The sequence below is a fragment of the Corythoichthys intestinalis genome, chromosome 5 (genome assembly GCF_030265065.1).
Source record: "Corythoichthys intestinalis isolate RoL2023-P3 chromosome 5, ASM3026506v1, whole genome shotgun sequence".
In the NCBI taxonomy this organism is placed as follows: domain Eukaryota; kingdom Metazoa; phylum Chordata; class Actinopteri; order Syngnathiformes; family Syngnathidae; genus Corythoichthys; species Corythoichthys intestinalis.
The window spans coordinates 19,505,923-19,521,880 of NC_080399.1; the positions used below are offsets into that span (position 1 = coordinate 19,505,923).

A 15,958-nucleotide genomic window follows, 5' to 3' on the forward strand; every position below is an offset into this window, starting at 1 on the left:
CCTGAACTTAGCCTCAAACGGTTTAAAAAATTAATACATGAGGATATTAGTACAAAAAAAGAACAATTGGCCAGCCTGCATTGCAAAAATCTGCTAGCTTAAATGCTATACATCATTTTTTTTTTTTTTTTTTTTGCAATGCACTTAACAAATTGTTCAAACAGTCAATATGAGTTATATCATATTTGCTGTTGCCACTAGAGGGTAGTGTATCCTCCCAAATGAAGAAAACTAAATGCAAACACTTTCAAATCAAACCATTACAATGCTACTCGAATTAAACGAATCCTTGAAGCGGCAAAATTTGATTCGAAGCTTTTTTTCCTAATCGAATCACTTGAGTTAATCGATTAATCATTGCAGCACTAATCAAGATTCTATTCCAAATGAGAGGGGTGGTGTATGCAGATTGTTAATCCGATCGGCGTGAATGAAAACACTTTATGCCAAAATTTGGGAACAAAAAATCCTCAACTGCAGTGTTGTTAATCTGATTACTTTCTTTCAGTAACGAGTGATCTAACGCTTTCATTTTTCCAAACCAGTAATCTGATTAAAGTTACTTTCCTTAGTGTCTGTGCGTTACTATTTTGTTATTGCCTCGTAATGTATGTAGAATGAAGAATATTGTAGTCATGTACAAAGAGCATTTTGAATAAAAAAACACTAGAAAATTTCCTGGTGCATGTTTCCATGGTAACCACTCACCGCTACTTCCTGTTTTTGGTCTCGAGTCACACGCGCTACGTGTTGTGGGACTGAGAAAGGCGTGGGCCAGGTGGGTGTTCATTCGAGTCAAGTGTTAAGATGTGTGAGACACAGCGTACTTCGATGTTTTGTTTGCGCTTTGACGCCCGCCCCCACCTTTGTGTTTATTGCACTGTGCAATTCATTTGTGTGTTGCTGATTATTGTGCAGTAAATTTGCATTGTTTTACATTGACACACGATGCTGTTAATTACTACACCCTAACCCGTAAATTCAGAATTTTTGACATCAGGCTTAATCTTCGAGTTAGTGGGGTTTATTTAGTCGGTGGAGTTGATTTCAACAAATTTCATGCAGTTTGTCAGTTATGAGTTAGTTTCAAGACTTCGGAGTGGCTAAGCTAGCGCGACTCAATGGTGGTTGAATTGACTCCATCGACTAATTAAACCTCCGCTAGCTCGAAGATTAAGCCTTATGTGAACAATTCTTATCTACCCCTTTTAATTCAATTATCGGAAAGTCAATTACATGCGATGAGATTTTTCTGTTGTCATTCTTATGTTGAGGCGGCAAAGGGAGAAAAATTGATTAAAAGTAACTCAAAAATGACTTTTAAAGCAACTTAGTTACTTTGGTAATGAAGTAATCAGTAAAGTGACTAAAGGACTTTTTGAGGTGTAATCAGTAATGACTTTTTCAAGTAATCTGTGACAACACTGCTCACCTGTGATGTCACTATATGCGTTTCTGTTGTTGACGGAAGCTAGTAGAGGCAGAGCGAGCGGAAGACAGAGTAGGCGCAACTTGCCTAAGGCTAAGCTGTCTGGATCCGAGACGAACACATTGCTGCAGATATCAAAATTAAAACTGTTGAAAGACCTGATGGTGGAAAAACGGGAAAAATAAATTTTATGTCTAAATGAACAGAACAAGGTTTTGAATTTGAATTTGTGTGATTTGTCAAAAACTGCAGGACAAGTAGCATTTTGAATATTGGACATGAATGGGGCTGTTTTGTAAAAGAAAAACAAAAAAAACAAAAGGAGTCCTCAATACATGATTTTTCGGAACATATTGTGGTTGGAACGGAGTGAACCAGTCAAAGTGTGAAGGAAATGTGGCATATGGTAAAAGTGGACAGGGGAAAAAAATTATGAATTTTACATGTTGGGAACTTTGCTTTGCAAAGTATCAGCACAATTGACATTCAAAAAAAGTACAGTATTTTTCGGACTTTAAGTCACAGTTTTTTTCATAGTTTGGCTTGGAAAGCGATTTATACTCTGGAGCGACTTATGTGTGAAATGATTACTGCATTATTATATCATTTCACATGTTGTTTTGGAGTGACACTGATGGTTTGATAAACTTATTAGCATGTTCTTTATGCTATAGTTATCTGAATAACTCTTAATAGCTATAACACGTTAACATACCGGCCACGGTCGTATTTCGTTGTTCATGCATCATGTAACATTATCATGCTGTACACTTTATTCAGCATGGTGCTCTCTATTTTATTTCGGTTTTAAATTGCCTTTGAAGATGACATATCTGTTCTATGTGTTGTATTTTATCAAGCAAATTTCCCCCCAAAATGCGACTTAAACTCCGGTGCGACTTATATATGTTTTTTTTTTATGGCTGGTGCGACTTATACTCAGGTGCGACTTCTAGTCCGAAAAATACAGTAAGTCCAGCGGCACCTTCTCTCCCTCAGTATTGCTTTCAAAGACGAAGGCGCTGAAGGAGGGCTCCCCATTTTGGTCTTCACTGTCTCCACCGCCGCTCCAGTCGCGGCCCTCCACCACAAAGCCCATCAACCTGCTGTTTTCTTGATGGGCCGCAAACTGACACACCTCTCCAAGCTGGAACTAGAAAGAAAAGAGGCGACAATTAGCCCACATTAAAGCAAACCGAAGGAAGTGCCAACTTGACAACTGACTTACGCTTATTCTTGTCACTTGAGTCTGAGGGTCGATCAGCCTGTCAAAACATACGGAAACATTTTAGCCTGGTTTTAACTTAATAGGTTACGCAACATGGGATGACTTTCAAGAATTAACAGTATTCAGCTGCTCCTCGATTGTGCTTTCACTAAGACTAATTTTCTCCCGATTAGTTAGCCGACTATTTCTACGATTAGTCGACTAATATTTTTTTACTTTTTTTTATGATATTGGAAAAAAACGATCATTGCGATTTTTGAGGAGTTTGCGATATTAAAACGAGAAAATTTTCACCAAATAACTTAATAGCTCCATTTGGAATAGCTGCACTGTTGACAAAGAAAAACAGTTTTGTCGCTCTGCCTAGCAGGAGGGAGAGTGAGACGCTGTGGCGCTGTACGAGCATGAAGTAGAAAAACATGAATGTATGTTGTTTTTGAATAAAAAACCCGATCCTTTTTCACCCGATACCGATGCTCTGAAAAATGGCGCCATCGGCCCAAATTTATAATGCAGTTTAATACAGGATCTGCACGCTTGCTGCGTTTATGAAGTGAAACAAAAGTTGAAATGTTGAAAAAAAAAAAAAAAAAACAATTGCATGTCCTGCGATATGACTATTGCGCATGCGCACATTTCGATGGAGATGTTTAAACGATTAATTGCGCAAGCTTAGCTGATAGCATCTACTAGTGCGAAAAAATGGAATGTAAACAGATTCAGAACACTGACTTCTCCTTTCCAACATTATTCAAAACAATTCTTTTTAAAAAAAATGCAGCATTATTATTATAGAATACTACTATATATATATATATATATATATATATATATATATATATATAATAGTACACTATTATAATAATATCATATTCATTGCCAGTCATATTTTTTTAAAAAGGGTGTCATTTTAAAGCTATTCATAGTGAAGAATCTGAATTCTTTAGTATTATAGTATTTACATATTATAGTATTAATCCCACATACTTCAGAATTAACTCCAGAAATCATTATTTATATGACGAACGTGACATGCTTTTATTTTTAAATATTCACCGGAAAGACGTTCGCTAAACTGCTAACAACTTTACACTTCGCAAAAAGCACTTTTCGTCATTGCTTGTGGTGTCAGTAATACATTTTTTTTTCCTTTCATTTTTTTGTTTGCAAATGCTCTTCACCAGCGATTTTTCATGTTTGAAGTGTCACCTTTAAACCGCAAGTTTGCGTTTTGGAGAAGACTGCCAAAGTTTTATAGCAGGCTAAAGTAGGTCGTCTTTTGTTCCCTTAGTGTCAATGTAGCTATGCTAACGTTTACAGTGTTTAATATAGATGTGTTTCCTTATTTTGTATGTGTGAACTGTAATTCTACGGCGTGTTGATGACCAATAAACATCTGGACACAACAGCTGGAGTCTCCTATGTCATCTACACGCACGCACAAATGTATGCACGCACGCAGTGATAAAATGCAGCCTTGAAAATTACCGCCCTCATTTTTATTTACCTTGCGATGAATGGACTCATTGCATATCGAGACAGGCTTAGCAACTTCAATAAAACATGTCATTTAAGCCTGAACGATATATCGTTTAAACATCGCCATCGCGATGTGCGTGTGCGCGATAGTCCCATCGCAAGCACGTGCGATAGTTTTTCTTTTTTTTGATCCACATACGCCTCACTTTCTGGTCTGCGCACAGCCTCCTACCCTCCCTCTCCCAGCCTTTTGATCCTCTCAGTCACTGCGGCACAACAATGGCTTTGATCTGGCCAAAGAAGCAGACTTCACACGGGCATCTGTCAATCATCGTTTAACTTGTTAAACAGTTGAAAGGAAGCCGCGCTGGAATGAATGTGTGTACTGTGGGGACGTTGGAGACATTTAAATGCCAGAATTGATCATGAGGAGTTTGAAATTTCTACATGTCACTTCAACGGTCACAGCTAAAGTAGATAAACAGAAGCATTTAATAAAGCCAAGCATTTATCTGCTACAGTACTTTATTCTTGTTTAAAAAATGATTTGGTTGGACAGTTATGTTTAAAACTTATCATAATTATGAAATTTGAAGTGCTTAAAAACCATTTATTTATATAAATTTTTAAAATCACTTTGGGGGGGAAAGTGAGAAAAAAACATGGACATTCTTATATGTATCTCTTTCCAATGCTAAATCTGAATAAATACATTGGGCACAAAAAACACACACAGAATTTTTTTTTTTTTAAATGGGGGGGGGGCTACTTCGCGGTTTTTCACCTATCGCGGCGGGTTCTGGTCCCCATTAACCACGAAAAACAAGGGATGACTGTACACTGTGGTGATGGTGAGTCATCTAAAGGCTTTCCAAACAGCTATTTAAGTCATCTTGTGAAAATTTCTTAAAAAAAATATATATACATTTTTTTTAATATCGCAATATAATATCGCAATATATCGCAAACCCAAAAAAAATCGCAGCAATAGTTTTTTCCAATATCGTTCAGGCCTAATGTCATTAGTTAGTCAGATGGACTTACGACCCCCCCCCCCCCCCTAAAAATGTTCTCCTCGGATCTACACAATTCACGTAGGTCACGCTTTTTGACTTCAAAACGGCGAATTTCCCCGAAAAATGAGTGATTTTCATGCCTGAATTTATAAATTGCCTTCTAGGATTTCTCATCCTTTGTGATTTTAGTCAAATCGCGCCACCTGGTGGATGAATTGGCCAAGTGTACTTTTCCCAATCCTGTGACAAGAAAATGTCAAATTGCCATCTCCAATTGATGTGATTGTGCGAATCATAGTACATTTGCTAATACATGTTGCATCTTGCAGCGTGTGTTTATGTTAACATCAAACTTACCATCAAGTCAACATCAGCTCGGTTTGAACACTCTCGTTTGAACTGTGATATTACCTGAGGCTACTGCTAGTCACCATCAGGTGCGACTCGGTGGTCCTGAAGATGTTGTGAATGGCTCGAGCAGCCAGCACCTGCCTCATGGCCTCATAGATCACCTCTTGATTGTCGCCGCAGCGCACCGCCATGGAGCCCAGGAAGCGCACTGCGAAAACCTGCTGCAAGAGGGAGTCTGCGTACCCCCAGATTAACACTCAGGCAGGGTTGTGTACAGGAAGTAGCTAAAAACAACGTACACCTCCCTAATTAATTGAGAATGAAAACAGGAAAATGCTCACCGTCGCTTTCGTGGGAGCAGTCGTCATCCGTTTCGCCAAACGGATTTGTGCGCCTGCCAGGAAGCAAGGAGAAAAACATAATAATTACAGCCCTTCACTGACCCATTAGGAGGCTTCTTGGCCTCCGGGAAATGACATAATAAGTCAATAACAGTACAGGGTGTTCAGGAAATTAGTCAACCTCCTGCTTGTTTGTCGAAAAGAGCGAGCGCTAACCTCCCATCCACCCGGTTCTGGTCTTGGAATTCTGAGGCCGGCAGCACGATGTCAAACTGGATGGGCGTCCCGGGGGCGATCAGGTCTTCCGGCTCCGGACCCGCTCCCGACTTCTGTGATGCAGCGCTGGTGGAGTAGACGCCTCCTGGCTTGGCTCTGTAGGGAAACGAAGGTGGTGATGAGGTTATCAGGGCAAAAAAATAGCACATAGGATTGGATGCCATTATTATAGCAGGGTTTCTACAAGTACAAGCAAATCTAATTTAATGCTTGTGTCACTTTCAATGCCACGTTAAACAAACTTAATCCCCATGTCCAACTGCAGATCGTTTCACAAACACACTTTTTAAATAGAGTTGTCCGATAATGACTATTTAACCGATAACCGATATCCTGATATTGTCCAACTCCAAAAATCCGATACCAATATACGCAGTCGTGGGCTTAACATATTAAAGTGTATCGTGATGCCCCACTGGATACTTTAATAATGATAAATGTAACAACTTCTAGGTTTTCCAATAAATATTCTGTGAAAAAAAGGGGAACAACTTCAACTGAAGTTATCAAAAAAGTGCCTATATTGCACCACTATATTTATTGTTGGAATCAAAATAGTGCAAACATCAGTTTTTGGAACAAGTGCACGTGCAAGGTGCCAATAAGACACTGCTATATCATATATGGCTCACAGAGTGCTTCTGGCTCAAAATAATAACAAAGACACACAGCTTCACTACAGTGAATGAGGTATGTCATGAATTTATAATTCATTATTTTTCAATCATTTATTGTTCATTTAATTTTTGCACAATGAATGCAAATGGTATGCTCACATAAAAAATTCCAAGCATCTTAGTTTAGAGAGAGCTACTAGTCAATGAGTATAATTGCTGTGCTAGGCTGTCACCAGCCCATAAACAAAAGCAGAAGGCTTCTACATTCACTTTGAAGGCAGAAGGCAACATGTATATTGGCCCAAAACCGATAATGAAAAACAGATATCAAAATGATTTATTTTCATTTTGAAATTATTTAAAATAATAAACTATGTAAAAAAGGTTTCTTTAATAGTCAAGTTTACATAATTTTAATGCCTCGAATATTTAGTTTAACGCTTTTTAAGGCCTGAATTTTGACAAAATCCATTAAGTGACTTTTAATGCTTTTAAATGACCCACATAAAACCCTTTATAGCAGGGGTCCCCAAACTACGGCCCACGGGCCGGATACGGCCCACCTCCACATTTAGTCCGGCCCCCTGAACAATACCAGAGAGTATTTAGATTTTTTTTTTCTCAATAGTGTTATTTATTTCCTGGCCTTTTTTCTGTGCAGAACCCAGACAAGGTTATTTGGTTATTATCTATTTAATTAATAGTGTTATTATTATATTATATTATATTTAGGGCTGTCAAAATTATTGCGTTAACGCGCGGTAATTCATTTTTTAAATTAATCACGTTAAAATATTCGACGCAATTAACGCACATGTCCCGCTCAGAAAGTATTCTGCCTTTTGGTAAATTTTACAGCAAGGCTTTTTGCGCTGTCCAACAGCGAACTCTTGTGGTCGCTTTGCGACATGGTTTATTATTTTCTTCTTTCTTTCTTCATTATGGCTCCACGACGTCTCGGGCTGATAATGTTGTGCTTATATGATCCTTGGACAAGATTTGTCCATAAGTATGGTTGTTGTAAAGAATGTACATATTATGTTAGTAAGCGTAATGTTATATTTTTTGTATGAGACGCTTTTTGTTTATGTTTAGTGAACCTGTATTGCGTGCTAAGCTAACGTTGTTGCTAATGCAATGTTTGTGTACTTTTATTTTGTAGTTTTACGACGGTCTAAAGAGGACAATGGTTTGAGGCCATTTTATTAATAAATCAGATGAAAAAGGAAGAAGTCTAATTATTAAGGCGTCGTTCACAAGCTGTCTAGCTTTGGAAAAAGTAGACGCTTCGGAGTGAGGACAGCATAGACAGATTTAAATGACAGTAGAGTGAAATGCCCACTACAGTCCTTATGTACCGTATGTTGAATGTATATATCCATCTCTTGTCTTATCTTTCCATTCCAACAATTTATTTTACAGAATATATATATAATTTACAGAAAAATATGGCATATTTTATAGATGGTTTGAATTGCGATTAATTGCGATTATTCATTCATTCATTCATTTTCCATGCCGCTTTTCCTCACGAGGGTCGCGGAGGTGCTGGAGCCCATCCCAGCTAACTACGGGCAGTAGGCAGGGGACACCCTGAACTGGTTGCCAGCCAATCGCAGTAATTGCGATTAATTACGATTAATTAATTTTTAAGCTGTAATTAACTCGATTAAAAATTTTAATTGTTTGACAGCCCTAATTATATTATATTATATTATATTATATTATATTATATTATATTATTATTTTTATTTTATTTACTTTTGTTCCGTGAAGAATCCAGAATGGGTTATTTGATTGTGGCTCTCTGAAAAACAATACATTTTTACATTTAGACACTCCTGCAATTGTTACACTTTTTCTGTTACAAACTGACCCGGCCCCTCATCAGAGAAGGGAAAAGTTATGTGGCCCTCACAGGAAAAAGTTTGGGGACCCCTGCTTTATAAGGTCAAATAATGTTTTGCTGACTTATCATTACCAATTTTCTGTGGAAAATTCACGAAAAAGGCGATAATAAAAAACGGGTGTCGAGCTCGTTCATGTCCGAGGCCAGATCTGGCCGCCACTTTATACTGTATGGCCCACGAAAATTCAATAATTCATGGGCACTGACCTCATTTTCTGTCACTAAAATGAAATTTCAATAAAATGTGTGTAGTCAGCAATGCAAGATCATGGACAACATACTATCCAGTTTTTTTTCTTAAAAAAAAAAAAATATATATATATATGTATCATTATTATTATTATTTTAAATTAGTAAATTTGTATATTTTTGAGAATGTTTCCTATTTTTGTGTTTTAATTAGGAAACAAAAAACTAACAAAATTAATTTAAAAAATAATATTTATTATTTTTCCTTTTAAAAATGAATAAAACGAATTTTAAAAATTTGTACTTTTTTCCTTTAAATTGGACAATAAAAGCTTTTAGTCGTTTTTTTAAATATAAAAACCGTAAATATAAAAAAATATATAATTCCTATCAAGTGGCTCAAAAAACAGGATCAGATAATGTTTAAGTCAACAACGTCCCTTAAAAATAAAAGCAAGACATCATATTTAAAGTGTTTTAGGTTAATGTCACGGAATCAAGAAAAACTCATCTATGCGTTGGCCGGGAATCGAACCCGGGTCAACTACTTGGAAGGCAGCTATGCTCACCACTATACCACCAACGCTGTTGGATTTTGTTGTTGAATGTTAGAATGAGCTGCGAAGTACAGATATACTCATATAATCATAGAACCACATTTTTTCTTCTAGGCGGAATACTCCTTGACAGAAATGCAGATAAATGGCCATGTGCTAGCCAAACTGCAAACGCAACCTAACTTCAAATGAAACAGTTCTTCTGTCATTGCTTGATTTTGTTTGTTTGAATATCAAGTTTTTGCTGAGCTTTTGCTTTATGTGGGCCTTTATTGTCATCACTCATCTTTTTCAACCACCTTTTTTTTGCCAGTTGTTTTGAACCTCATTTTCATTCTTTCAAACCATTGTTTGCCTCATTTGCTGCCACTGACAGAGATAGACATCCCATTCATTTTGACTTGAAACATGATCATTCACTGCCAGATACAATACCAACAGACCTATCAGGGTCAGGTGAACCTTCCTGTCTCTTCTCAAAGCTGGTGACAGGCGTGACCGCCTGGATGGCGGTTTGGTTTAGTCGAATAGCCACAGCCTGGTGACGTATAAGACAAAACCAATGAGTTTACATGTTCCCATAGACACATATTAACATAAGAATGGATGTTTTAGTTTTGAAGCGGAGTCCTCTACCTCTGGGTTGTCAGTCAGGTAGATCTGTCTGGAGATGTTGTTCACAGTGCAAATCCACTGAGGAGGAAACAAGATAAATGACCGTTTAAAGCTAAAGATCTACACAAAGGAAAAATGGAAGGATCTTACCTCTTCATATTCCTTTTTGCTTTCTGCTTGTAGGATCATAGACCTGAAGACACAAAGAATAAATGTGCAATAATGGAGAAAGAGCAGATGTTTTTGTGAGAAAATATAGATGCCTACGCTTTTCCAGAAGGGGAAGTGATTTGAAAGCAGTAGTGTCTGTCTTCACACTCGATAGCCATGACTGAGCTGTTGTCCAGATCCAGCACCATGCCCCCTGCCACAGCCCCCCGTGGCTGGCACATGAGGTTGCCCCCCTGCGTGAAAAAGTACAGGCGGTCCCATGCTGTGGTCACCAGGCCTGTTTTACTGGAGAAATAATAGGTGAGATTAGAGTTACAGAGTACTTTTCTGTGCAACTTTAAATCAAAGTCACCCCTTTCCTGATCCGTGTACCTTTTGTCGATTTGTTTTTCTTCTAAAAACAGAAAATGAGCTTATTTCTGTTTTTCATTTCATGTGGGTTGACAAAAAAAAAAAAACAGACGAAAGCAGCTTCTGATTCATAACCGGTAATTGAAAAACGAGCCTTGCGATGTTCCAATAAAACAGAAATGATATATTTAACAAAAAAAAATAATAATAATAATACAACTATAATTTGTTTTCCCCAATTTCAGTTTGCCGTGACCCGAAAGACATTCTTCTTCTGATGCCTCTTACTCCTTTAGCTAGAGCTAAAATTTTGAAATCTTGAGTAGACATTCTCCACTGTCATATCGTCTTCTTGTAGAGATAAAAAATTCCCACAACAAAATTATACATATGACTTAGGGCTGGGCGATATGGCCTTAAACATGTATCACGATAAATTGAGCAGATTTATCTCGATAACGATAAATGACGATAAATTCGCCCAAGCGGACTGTTATATAGTTTGAAAATCTGAATCAATGCATGAAATACAGATTAACTATTTCTTGTTGATTTATTTACCAGCATTCAATTTGATATACTGTATTTAACAATTGTACATGCAGTCTAAACATTAAATTTATAAAAAATTAGGGCTGTCAAAATTACCCCCTTAACTGGCGTTAATTAATTTTTTTAATTAATCACGTTAAAATATTTGACGCAATTAACGCACTTGCCCAGCTCAGACATATTTAAATGTCACTAGAGTGAGAGGCCCACCTGTTAATTGTGTTTTGCGGAGTTTTGCTGCCCTCTGCTGGCGTTTGGGTGCGACTGATTTTATAGTGTAAGTAATTATTGCCATCAACAATGGCGGGCTACTAGTTTATTTTTTGATTGAAAATTTACCAAATTTTATTAAAACGAAAACATTAAGAGGGGTTTTAATATAAAATTTCTATAACTGATTTAGAACTGATTTATTGTTATAATAAACAAATACAGTCCTTATGCACCGCATGTTGAAAATATATATCCATCTTGCGTCTTATCTTTCCATTCCAACAATAATTTAGAGAAAAATATGGCATATTATATAGATGGTTTGAATTGCGATTAATTACGATTAATTAATTTTTAAGCTGTAATTAACTCGATTAAAAATTTTAATCGTTTGACAGCCCTAATAAAAATGTATTGTAAGCAATAAGAATTCAAGTATGAACATTTATAACAGCGTGTATGACTTGAACAATGTACATTATCAATATGCCTGTGTAAACATGTAATTGTAACACAAATGACTTGCAGCTTGAACAGTACACTTCAAAAAGACAACTTATTGTTAATGGCTGCTGTGATATAATTATTAAATACAAGTGTTTACTTTATGGTTTAAGGGTCCCCCCCCCCAGTGCATTTTTTCATAAATGCACGCACAATAAAAATAGCTGGGGCCATTTCTCGGTCATTATAAGTTTCGCCGTTGGATTGTACTTTATGCAGAATTCTTTACCATCACAAAAGCTATCAGAGGAATCACACACACAGACAGATACAAAATAACGCCACATAGTAATTGCTAGATGCAGTCCGTGCCCAATCCACTCATTAAGTTCAGCCGTTTCGACCAGGTTAGAGCCTCTATCCGACTCCATAACGTTCATTTGTAGCGTTAGCCGCTAGCTAGCGTTAGCCTGGCTACCAGTAGAAAGCACTGAAAGCACCATCTCCGGAAATCATGAGAACAAAGGAGGACAGCGGGTGAAAGCCCGTCTGGATGCCACCAAGAGTCTACTAAATGTCGGTTGAAAGTTTGGTGAACCTCCCTTAAGCCACACTCCATCACGTTTTGCTTGTAGCGTTAGCTGCTAGCGTTAGCTTACCGGGCTTTTGTTTGATTGGCTTCCTGATGATCACGTGACTCCCTACGTAAGCACATTCACTGCTTTCTTAAAGGGGAATGAACATAGACGAACAACACAGAATCAAAGCGGGATGAAAAGACTATTTTCTTGTTTTATTAATTTACCGAATTTACCGACATGGTCAAAATTACGTCGGTCATCGTTAAGAATTTCGGTGACGGTAAATTTTCGGTTTACCGCCCTGCTCTAATATGACTCAATCCTGCACACGATTAGTAATAGGGATGTTGGCAGCAATGTACTTCATGTTTCTAAGTCTGGAGACCTGTAAACGGACAATTGGACTCGAGTCACCGGTACCCCGACTTGAGTTGACTTGAGTTGTAAAATGATTGACTTGCAACTCGACTCGAACTTAAAGAAAAAAAAATGCAGACTCCGGCTTGACTTGCTTGAGCTGGGAGGGTGCGAGACTCAAAACTTGACTCCACTCGTGAGACAATGACTCGAGACCCAACAAGCTGAATCAAAAACTTGGATCGCAGATTGGTTCCCACCTGCCAGTGATCCGCTTGGAACACATTAATGCTGGTTTATTTCCTGCAGACAACACTGCATTGTTTATTATTTTTTTCATTGACAGTAAGGTTTCCCTCAAAGATAAACTTGAGTGCTTTGTGGGTGGGCTGGGGAACAATGGCGAAGGCCTTGACGAACCTCGTGACTCGACTCCAGTCGAATCGACATAACCTCGTGACTCGACTCCAGTCGAATCGACATAACCTCGTGACTCTACTCAACTTGCCTACAACAGGTAACACTCGGGACTTACTTGTGACTTGGATCATAATGACTCCTGCAATCGTCTGCCTCTAAATCATCGCACTAGCTCATAAATTATTAGCAACATGAGGCGTAAGTTCTGCAAAACCCCCTGCAGCCGCAGAATAGAAAGCGACAGAAGAACGTCTTCCTGTTCACAGCAATGCAAACCTGGTGGCAAAAAAAATTAAATAATGGCCGTATTTTTCCCCTTGTCCTGTGTTAAGTAAACTCTCAATGAAACAATGGCTGAAGCTTCATTTACCATTTTTGTTTTCCAATTATTAATCAAGAAACAGAACACAACCAGTTTCCCATTTTACACATGAATATAAAAACCGGAAATAGACTCATATTCCATTTTTCTTTTTCTAAATTTAAAAGACACAGACTTTTCACTCCGTATGTTGAAAATTTTAGACTATCCTTTGCTAGACTACAAGTAGCCTTGGCTGACCCATGCATGATCGCAAGACTTGGAATCAAATTTGCAACTCCCCTCGTTTACAGGCGCCTCCGTGAGTCAACCTCGTGTACCCAATCAGCTAAATCTAAAATTGCTTTTCTGTGTGACCTCAAAGCAGTCACCCCATTCCACAGAGTATAATTTGAACTTTTTTTCACGGCAAGCCATTAGCTCAGTATCCTCTAAAAGCAGACTCAACACTTTCTTGAGCAGCTTGATCTAAAAAAAATCCTTACTCTATTCCTCAGAGCATTTTGGACATTTTCAGTGTATATTTGTTCCTGAAGAATTCTTACTTCCTGATGTTGAGAAAGCCCGCCTTCTGAATGAGTGTGCGATTGACGGGCTCGTTTTCCTTATCCAGCAGGTAGACCGAGTCATCCACGGACAGGAGCTCCTTCTGGGACACACGCATGACCTCGGCCTCCACGTCCAGTTGGGCCTGGATGCTAAATACGAAGCACATTTCGGAGCCAAATTTAGTGGTTTTCAAAGTGTGGTACAAGTACAAACAGTGGTACACTGGCTCCCTCTAGTGCATTCTGCAGAGGTGTGAACCTCAACTTTGTCAGGGACTACATCGTGTTTGTTTTCGTTTCAACGGCCATTACCTAACCACCGCAATTAACTGACTAATCAAAAATTGGTTTTCAAATGAGCATTTATCAACACTAGCCTTGAGAAAGTTTAAAACAAATGCTCTTACTAGTCCTTCTCAAAACATGAGCATATTGTGATAAAGTTCCTTATTTTCTGTAATGTACTGATAAACATTAGACTTTCATATATTTTAGATTCATTACACACAACTGAGGTAGTTCAAGCCTTTTATTGTTTTAATATTGATGATTTTGGCAAAAAAGTCAAGAAAAAACAAAAATCCCTATCTCAAAAAATTAGCATATTTTGTCTGACCGATACAAAAAAGTGTTTTTTAGTACAAAAAAAATCAACCTTCAATCAATTATATTAGCTATGCACTCAATACTTGGTCGGGAATCCTTTTGCAGAAATGTCTGCTTCAATGCGGCATGGGCTATTCTCTATAGGGTTCAGGTCAGGAGAGTTGGCAGGCCAATTGAGCAGAGTAATGCCATGGTCAATAAACCATTTACCAGTGGTTTTGGCACTGTGAGCAGGTGCCAGGTCGTGCTGAAAAATGAAATCTTCATCTCCATCTCCATAAAGCTTTTCAGCAGATGGAAGCATAAAGTTCTCCAAAATAGTAGACCAGACATGTCCAATGTCCGGCCCGGGGGCCAAATGCGGCCCGTGGTCAAATTTCATCCGGCCCCCAGCCTCTGTCATAAAATCAATAACGTCTGGCCTGCACACAGACTTAATAAATTGGTCAGCAGTACTGCTACCAGCTTACACACTAAATGCTGCTCCTTATTTACTCACTAAAAGGTGGCAGCACTCTAAGCAACATTACCCTGTGTGACCCTTTACTCCCAATATTCTAAGATGGCGACAATAAACAACAAAAAAAAAGAAAGTTGACTGCGACGGCTGACGCTTCAAGGACAGGTGGAAATTGGACTATTGCTTCACTAAAATACTCAACAACTGTGTCTGCCTCATTTGCTAAGAGACAGTCGGTGTTTTTAAAAAGTTCAATGTGAGGCGATATTAGCAAACAAGACATGCAGACATGTACAAGATTACAGGGAAGATACTTAGCTAGAAATTGAAGCAACTTGAAGCTAGTTTAATTTTACAGCAGCAGTATTTCACAAGGGCCCGAGAGCCGAAAGAGAACGCCACAAAGGCTAGTTGCGATATTGTTGAAATTATTAATTAAAAAAATAATAAAGAAAATGTGACACACAGAATCGCTTGCTAAAATTTGCCTAAATGTATTGTTCTACATAAAGGACGTTAGCCAAGGTCGGCCCCCCACATTTTTACCACACCAAATCTGGCCCCCTTTGCAAAAAGTTTGGACATCCCTGCAGTAGACAAACACCAGCAGCTGACATGGCACCCCAGACCATCACTGCCTGTGGGTACTTGACACTGGACTTTAGGCAATTTGGCATTTCCTTCTCCCCAGTCTTCCTCCAAACTCTGGCACATTGATTTCCGAATGACATGGTTTACTGACCATGGCATTACTGTGCTCAATTGGCCGGCCAATTCTCCTGACCTAAACCCCATAGAGAATCTGTGGGATATTGTGAAGAGGAAGTTGAGAGACATCAGACCCAACACTGTGGATGAGCTTAAGGCCACTATGGAAGCATCCTGGGCCTCCATAACACCTCAGCAGCGCCACAGGCTGATTGCCT

The 15,958-nt window shown here is 38.4% G+C and overlaps 1 protein-coding gene and 1 non-coding gene across 2 annotated transcripts in view; both read right to left on the reverse strand.

Moving 5' to 3' along the window:
* appl2 (adaptor protein, phosphotyrosine interaction, PH domain and leucine zipper containing 2) overlaps nt 1–15,958 on the reverse strand; it is a 35,802-nt gene that overhangs the window by 10,036 nt on the left and 9,808 nt on the right. The window contains exons 10-20 of the mRNA XM_057836344.1: nt 13,964–14,116; nt 10,275–10,463; nt 10,158–10,200; nt 10,029–10,085; nt 9,828–9,930; nt 9,420–9,453; nt 6,061–6,216; nt 5,845–5,897; nt 5,564–5,738; nt 2,658–2,694; nt 2,415–2,582 (exon numbers count right to left, since the gene is read on the reverse strand). Of these exons, the coding sequence (XP_057692327.1) occupies nt 2,415–2,582; nt 2,658–2,694; nt 5,564–5,738; nt 5,845–5,897; nt 6,061–6,216; nt 9,420–9,453; nt 9,828–9,930; nt 10,029–10,085; nt 10,158–10,200; nt 10,275–10,463; nt 13,964–14,116 (1,168 nt within the window). The remainder of the gene's footprint in view (nt 1–2,414; nt 2,583–2,657; nt 2,695–5,563; nt 5,739–5,844; nt 5,898–6,060; nt 6,217–9,419; nt 9,454–9,827; nt 9,931–10,028; nt 10,086–10,157; nt 10,201–10,274; nt 10,464–13,963; nt 14,117–15,958) is intronic.
* Nucleotides 9,350–9,421, reverse strand: trnag-ucc (transfer RNA glycine (anticodon UCC)). The gene has a single exon. It is a non-coding gene; the product is annotated as a tRNA-Gly (tRNA).